The following is an 8,380-nucleotide window of genomic DNA, read 5'->3' on the forward strand; positions in this document are numbered from 1 at the left end:
TTTGTGTGATTGTGTTTTTGGACTGTAGCTGATTGTCCTGATGAGTTTAAGTGTGGTTTTGCCATGATATTGAACATAAATTAATCCACAGGTTATTTTATTCTCATTTAATTGCATTTGTCAAAAACTACATATAATAATACATTTTATTTAAAGGTGCCTTTCATGACACGCAAGGACACCGTATAATGAGACAAATACAGTACAATCAATTGATTTAAAAACAAAAATGGGATGGGAAGATCAGCAAATTTGAAAAGATGAGTTTAGATTTGAACAGGGATATGGAGTCAGTGTTGCGGATGTCGGGGGGTAGTGCATCGTGGTGAGACGGGCAGAGGGGACAGTGTATGCCACACAGTTGAACCCATTGAACCACCACCTTTAAATACCCGAACATCTAACTTAAACCTGCAGTGTGTAGAATTATATTATTTATAATATCCATAAGTACGTTTAATTTAGTGCATAATAGCTGAATTTTTTTTTAGAATTATTATTTTTTTCCTTAGAAAGGGTATATGTCCATATTTCTCCATACTTTGGACCAAGGCCTTGTCACTGCCATTTTGGAAGTGTCAGTTGTTTAAAATTTAGAATTGTTCTTCTACTTGAAGGCCACTGTAGCTTCTGCTATTATTCAAAAGGGTTGGGGATACCCAGGGAGCGTTGCATTCTAGAACTTTCTTGAACTTACTTGATGTCATATTAATTACACACTGCACCTTTAAGATGATAATTGCTTCTTGTAAATGCTGTAGCCTGGAATTATAAATAGAAGAAATGGCCCTTCTTTCACCATTTGACAGTAAAAAGTCAAGTTACTTTTATTTGTGGTAAACATCGATATTTTATTATTTTTTTATTAATTTTGGCCACAGTTTACGTTCTGTCAATATTATACTGAAAGCTAAAGTTCTAGCTATAGTGTATAAGCCTTGGCAGAAATATCATTTTGGGACTGATGAAAATAGTAAAAATGCAATGTAATCCTGCAGGTTGCACAACAACACAATTTCTCTACAGGGATGATTTAAGTATTTATCCATCTAAACCTATATTCACACACATCATATGCATATAAAAATATATATCCATATAGAAATGCTGAGGACAGGATTTCAGTGTTATTAATGGTGGTAGTGATTGATTGCCTTGGCACAGAGACGATACCAGGGACGTTGGAACTACTTTCTTAGGGGGGGTGCTGTAAATTGGCCGATATGCAGCGCTATCAGACAAAGCAGTAGGCTACTGGTAAAATGAGCAATCTATAACCATGATAAAATAGCCTACTTACATTTAAAATAATTTGATTAGAATTAAGCTATTAAAACAAACTATAAAAGCAAATAACATTTAAGAATTTTCCAAAATATCCTTATAGCCTTTTAGAAAAAATATCATGAGTTTGGTTGTGACAATTTATAAGTGGAGGTCTGGGGGTACTCCCCCCGAATTATTTGAGCATTAAATGCTTAATTTCCTGCATTCTGGTGAATTTTTATTCATTACATTTGTATTCTTGTGCCCCGCTGTGATCGGTGAATGATAACCGGGGCAGTGCACGTCACGTTGTCGAGGGGAAGGCTTCCGCGATCTCCGTTAGTTTCAGTTTACAGCCGACAAAGTTACAATCACAACGACCGCATAGACAGAGCATGGACAGCGTTTTAACGAAGCCTCTCATTCTTATTATCATAAGGGCGTTGAAGCAAATGATGAAATCTAAACATTACGGCGGCCCTGGTGGTGGGTAAAAGGACAGCGCAGTTGGCAATCTGATCTCTCCTCAGCAGTGCAAGCCACAGTAAAAGTCCATAGCACAGCCGATTTCTGTAACTTGGCACGATACCGGGCGGCACACACCTCGGAGGAGCAGGTGCGCAGGTGAACGTTGCATCGTGTCAGCGCGTCTCTCTCTCTCTTTCTCTCCCCCCTGTGGTAGGGCGCTTAGCAGACGGAGGGAACGTATCCTATGTTGACTGACGTCCACCAAGCTGAATTACCTACTGCTTTGTGCCATTAACCTGGATTTCTAATGATAACCTAATGCTCATTAGTACTCGCTCCTCAGCACTCTAAGTGCGCATGGGAAGGTGGGGCACAAACGTAATCTTGTCCTGGGCACGGGGGAAGAAATGCGACGGGTATACAAATGTAATCTAGCCTATATAGTCTATAGCCTATAAACTATATATATTATAGTGTATATATATTTATGCTCTTGATGTGAGGGAGCAGGAGATGGGAAAGAGGACATAGGCTATGAGATTGTATACAGAGCAATCGCGGGAGCACAGGGCAAAGTGTAGGGGCCGCACCATGGGCCGCACCCCTACTTCCAACGTCCCTGGACGATACGAAGTAGGCTACTAGCATCTATCACGTAGCCTATACAATTTATGTTGTAAATTGTATCTACTTCAATAAAATGTAGTAGTAGACCAGTGACACCGGTTGCATACTTGCATTAATATTCACTGTACAAATAATGAATAACTAAAACAAAAGCTGTAGATATATGACCTATCGCCATCACTATCTGTACACTGTTTTGCCTTTTATTCAAGAACTACAATTCCCATGTTTTACTGCTGTCCAATCAGGATGACGTAAAAAACCTGTATAAATACGCCGTCGCGAGGTTATGACGTCCACAGCGGAGACGAGTCCCTAGCGGTCGGTAAGTAGAGCCTTGGCTGTGTTTTCTCAATCCAAAGTATATCGTCGTCTTCTTAAATCAATCGAACTAATCTAATACGCTTTCTCTTTTGTTTACAGCCTTCCCTTCTCGACATGAGAGCTAAGGTTTGTGTTTTATGTCCTTCTGGTCAAATAATCACAGTTTTCAGTGCTGCTAACATCTGCTAGCTAGTTAGCTTTATAGCAAGCCTGAGCAGGTGGGCGGGCTAGCAAAGCATGACAAATAGCGTTCAGTTTTTATTTTGCCATACTTATGTTTTTAGCTTGAGTGGAATTCTCTATGATTATAAACATGTATGAATCAACGAGAAAGTAAATTTACGTTGTGTTTCTCTTTCGCAGTGGAGGAAGAAGCGCATGCGCAGGTAAGATTGTGTAGCGCGTGCTCTGCAGTAATACATTGGCATCACTTGCGCATTTATACCTTTCGAGAGATTTCCCTCTGATATGTCTCGTTATCGATTTTCTAGGCTGAAGCGCAAAAGGCGAAAGATGAGGCAGAGGTCTAAGTAGACTGTTCTCTCCGCCATGGATGCGACAGCACGTGCTGTGACGACCAGAGCGGTGAGCTCAGCTGAAGACCCAGGGCCAGGACGCTCCCGGTGTCAAGTCCGAGATCAGTGGTGCCCATGGAGCTGAATTGAGACCTGCTGGATGACAGGCTTTTCCCCTGGGACATTCTGGACTCTTTGTTCTTAATTCCTCGACTTTTGTCATATTGTTTATACCGATTAAAACGTTTTTGGTTTAAAATTTATTTTGCAGAACTTTTTCTATCTGATTCCCAACCAGCCATGTCATCGGAAGTGCACCTGCTATGTTAATATTCTGTAGGGGTGGACGATTTGTGGCGTATGCCGGTGCTTTTGAGGTGTCCAAAATGTCAAGTAACTGACATGTCGGTGTGTTATCTAACCAGTGTTGGAAGAATTCATGTCCTTTACTGAAACTCAGTGTTCAAATTGACCATTACAAGTGAAGAACATACATTAAAATATTCCGTAAGAATTCCAAATGGGTGACCAAAATATATGTTGAGGGTGAACTGGAGGTAACTTGAATTGAATTTAGTTCTGCGTAATATAATCTGCATTCACGATGCATCACATGTTTGCAATATTGTGCAAACTACATGGGGAGGGAAGTGAGCAAAGCTACAAGTAACATTAAATGAGGCTTCATTACAGAAATGCATTGAACTAAAGGTAATTCCAAGACTATGCAAGCTTGGTTCTCAACACAGGCGCGCATAAAAAGTTTTATTCTATTAATAATACTCTAAAAATGTGCCCACTTTCTATTACTAAGCAAACATTTGATCCAGAAATGTCGGGGGAAAATCAGCTGGTATGGAAGTTAATACACTACATCAAAAGCAAAGGTGAAAAGCTATTTTAATTCAGAAAACGGCAATGCTTCCCCCAAGCCCAGCACTATTTTGTTCAAATGTTTATCTGCACAGTAAATAATAGGCTTAAATAAAGCTCTGAAATGTTAGTGGAGTACAAAGTTAATTTCGTCCAAGACAAATGGCCATTTAAAAAAAACATTCTTTTCTAGCCACGTCCCATGACATGGGTGTGTGAATGCTGTCACAAGACAAACAGCTCACTAGTAGCCTACAGTATAACTTTTTAGCCTTCACGTCCGTCCAATAATTCATCCTCCTGTCCTCAGCCAAGGTGATTATAATCAGGCATTTGCTGGAAAGCACTTGAGGATAATGTCTCCCTTTACGACTTGATAATAAATCCATGCTTCATTATAATTTCCATTGAAAATAATGGGCCAAACCACCGCTTCTTTTGGAGGGTCGTGTCCGCGCTCATTTCTGTGCAGGGTTGCAGGTTTCCAGCAGAGTAGAGTTACTTTGGAAATATTGCAGTGTGTTGAAACTTGTGTCACCTGAATGGGTATTAATTCCATGCAAATTACGTGAATAAAAATATAGCACCCACAAGTGCAATTGGATTTTAAAAGCTGTATATTGGTTTTGATTTCTGTTTTTGGGATCAATTATGCACTTGTTTTATTGGCTGTTGTGCTGCTTCTGACTAGGCTGGTCTTAAACTGAGTTCCAATTGACTGACACCTCTTGAGAAGCCCTACAGGAACCTTAAATGGACATCATCAGATTGTAGAAGGGAAATACTTTAGAGCTTCAATGTCATCTCTTTTATCAAAAGTCTTATCCTTGCATGCTTTGCTAATCCTAACTTTTAGTGTGTAGCTGAAGGTCAGTGATAAATATGAGCTTTCCAGAAAAACCGATGATATAATTCCCAGATTACTCTCAGTAAACAGACAGTCTTGAATATCCCACTTAGCCTACTTGTCTTGACAAATGAAGTAAATATGCCTTTTTTGTTAAAGTTATCATGAATTGTATTATTGTTAAACATAAATATTTCGATTAGGCCTACAGCAATGATGGCACTCAAAATACGCAAAGCCTTGATGCTGCCTAAATACATTTAGGCCTACATTGTAGAAGCAATACTTCCGGCAGAGAAAAAAAATCAGTCAAACGCATTCACCTGCAAACGCCAAGATTAACCAGTAATTCTCTATTAAGTGTCTAAAGCAGGGGTGGCGAGCCGCATGCGGCTCTTTGCCTTGCTTCGTGCGGCTCTTCAGTTCATATCAAATTTTGTGATAATAATAATTTTTTTTTTTTCTATACTTTTTTTTTGTGGGCCTATGTTTGTGCATGTTCGCAAACGTTTCATGCGGCTCTTACGTTCGTTTTACATGTTGTTTATTATTTCATTTTTTATTTTGTTAATGTGTATGTGTATGCCTGTTCGCAAATGTTTAATTGAGGACGCAACATAACGTTCGCAAACGTTTGGTGTGGACGCAACCTAAAACTGCCCGCTCAGCTTGGAGGGAGGTTTTCCGTGAGTAAACAATTTGCGTCAAGTTCGCTCCGAAACAGAGTGGGAGAGTTTATATTTTTGTTGAACGTTATACCAAGCCATTCTGCCTTATATGCCAGGCGTCATTAGCGCATTTCAAGGCTTCAAATCTTCAGCGCCACTTCAGCTCACTCCATGCTAAAAGTAAGTCCCACTAAGCAACATGCATAGTAAGAGAAAAACGCTATTGTAAATTGTTATATTTTTGTTTGTGGACTTGGTTGAACTGAGAGTTTGTGTGTGAGGCAGTGCACACAATGTTCATTGTTGAAAATGACTGGCCTGACGTCTTAGTACTGTAGGAGTCCAGTTCTGTCATTATCACAGGGGCGGCCTTAACGATCTGGGGGCCCGTTTCAAGTCCTAGTGTGGGGCCCCCCGTTTTTTTTTTTTTTTTTTTTTTTTTTGTTTTTTAATAAATAATGCGAATATTAAAAAGATTGTGGAATCTAGTTGGTTCTTCGACGGATTATGAGATAATAGGCCCCTGGACCAAGACTCTCAAAGGGCCCCCCCCACTCCTACCTATCCAGTCAGTTACACTGACTTTCCGCACAGATACATACAATTATTGGCAAAAAACGTATTAAGAAAGTCAGTGTTTCCCAGATGATTTTGGGACACTGCGGGAGGGACCCTGGTCCTTGTTGGGGGGTCAGGGGACATTGCACACTAGAAGAAAATGTGTACCGTTTTAAAGTAAAATGCATCAATCTGATGCACTTAGAGAGGAAAATTTAGAGGCTAAATCAAATTTTGAGCTGCAGAAGGAACATTATTTTTCAGATTTTTCTTAAGCATGCAGCATCCTTTACTCTGCAACTGCAAAAACAGTAGATTGGTCTGTAGACCCATGGTATATGATGGAGAGACCCATTTCAACAGATAAAGGGTGGATAGCTACTTTGTATGAACAGTATAGAATTTACATAGAAAGTTTATTCCTGTATGTGTGGGGGCCTTAGAGGCCCCTCATGAAGCCCCTAAGACAGAGCTAATAATGCTGTTGCTTTACAATTGCTTTTGTATTTCTCCCCTACTAGTTGAGGGGCCCATGATGATTTATTTCCTTATATTTAGGCTATTCCTTTTTGGAACCTTTTATTGACATGAGTGACTGAGCTCTTTGACTATAATACATGTAAAGTTATCAGTACCTTAGCTTAGGGCCCCCTTGAGCCCTTGTGCACCTGGGCCTGGTAGCATGCACAAGCATTATTTATTTAAAAAATAATAATAATAAAAAATTCAACTGAAACGGGTGAAACATAGTTAAGGCCGTTACTGCATTATCATTTTGGTTGTGACATTTACAGTAAATCTGACTGAGCAGAGGTCTGTGTGTGTGTGTGTGTGTGTGTGTGTGTGTGTGCGTGTGCGTGTATGAGGAAGGGATGGGGGGATGTTCATGTGTACCCGTGTGTACGATGTGGCTCTTTGCAGTAACACAGTAAAAAATGTGGCTCTTAGTCTCTGACTGGTTGGCCACCCCTGGTCTAAAGCAACTGCTGCCACTCCTCTCTCTGTGTGTGTGTGTGTGTGTGTGTGTGTGTGTGTGTGTGTGTGTGTGTGTGTGTGTGTGTTTGTGTGTGTGTCAATCAAAATGTCTGACTAATATTAAAAGACAAAAACAGGTGTTTGTTTGGATGGAACAAGCGATCATGGAGTTTGTACTGCTGTTAATATGCTTGCCACAATACAACCATAACAACCATATTATTACAACCATTCCACTCTCTTTATTGACATGTTCTACTCATTTGCAGTTTTGTTTCGTAGTGAACTCCATGTAATGAAACTAGCAGTTTAACTCCATTTTGCGGTCGCTTGCTGGAAGTTCAACTAAATTCATATTTGCATAGTGATTCAAGTAAATTACTTATTTTTTTGTTGCCAATTTTTGCTTCGTTAAAAGTGAAACTCAGAAAAATGTTGGGCAATAGAAGGAAAGGAATTAATTTTAGTTTTTAATGTGACCATTGCTTCTATAAATCAACCCCCATTGACAAGCCCCAGATAATAGAAAATCCAGATTGGTTTATGTATTTAATTACATGTCAGTTATATTCACCTTCCAGGCAGCTTGAATGTCAGCTCACCTGGGGAAATATTTGATTATTGTTTTTAATCTTTGCTATCTATAAACACATTATTTAAATTATATTTTTGTTAGTTTATGTATGAGCCGTGAAGAACAAATCTGCATTTTTTAGTTTCTGTATCAGCCTAGCCTAATTTTTTTTGCTGGCACGTGACTTTTTGGTATTATATTTTGTTATACTAAAATATAATGTAAATGTACATTGTCAATTGATACAAAGCAGTTTCAACCCCCATTTTTAAGTAGCCTAGCTTTAGTTAACCAAACTATACAGCTTTGCTCAAGTTCAACTTCATGCCCTGTTCAGTAGCCTAATTGGTGGTTAGCAAAGCTATGCTGCAAACGTAGCTACACGAACATGGCAGATGTCCAGATATTATCAGGGTTATTATGCGGACTGGTAGTGCACTTTGCCTTCTTTAGTGTGCAGCCCATGGACACATTAGAAGAGGGCGCAGCCGTAGCACAAAGTGTGAGTGGGCGGACCCGCTGGCAGTCTGTGCAGAGTGCAACGATAGCGTCCAGCAGCAGAGTAAAGACACATACACACTATAATATCCTTTTCCTTTGGAGGCAGCGGAGATGGCTGAGAAGAAAGCCATACTGTTCAACTTCTGGGGAGTCGCAGTCTCCTCCACACCTCATGGAGTTTTCA

At 39.8% G+C, this 8,380-nt stretch overlaps 1 protein-coding gene and 1 long non-coding RNA gene across 2 annotated transcripts in view; both read left to right on the top strand.

Moving 5' to 3' along the window:
* The first annotated feature begins 2,646 nt into the window (after nucleotides 1-2,646).
* LOC307253187 lies at nucleotides 2,647-3,463 on the top strand. The gene is made up of 4 exons (XR_013844948.1): nucleotides 2,647-2,686; nucleotides 2,785-2,811; nucleotides 3,049-3,071; nucleotides 3,177-3,463. It is a non-coding gene; the product is annotated as an uncharacterized lncRNA (long non-coding RNA).
* Nucleotides 3,464-8,224: 4,761 nt separating this feature from the next.
* Nucleotides 8,225-8,380, top strand: part of ephx2 (epoxide hydrolase 2, cytoplasmic) — a 9,394-nt gene continuing 9,238 nt past the window's right edge. The window contains exon 1 of the mRNA XM_080030642.1: nucleotides 8,225-8,380. This exon is cut by the window's right edge and continues 31 nt beyond it. Within this exon, the coding sequence (XP_079886768.1) occupies nucleotides 8,308-8,380 (73 nt within the window). The 5' untranslated portion in view covers nucleotides 8,225-8,307.

Source organism: Ammodytes marinus, assembly GCF_949987685.1.
Source record: "Ammodytes marinus genome assembly, chromosome: 7".
NCBI lineage: Eukaryota > Metazoa > Chordata > Actinopteri > Uranoscopiformes > Ammodytidae > Ammodytes > Ammodytes marinus.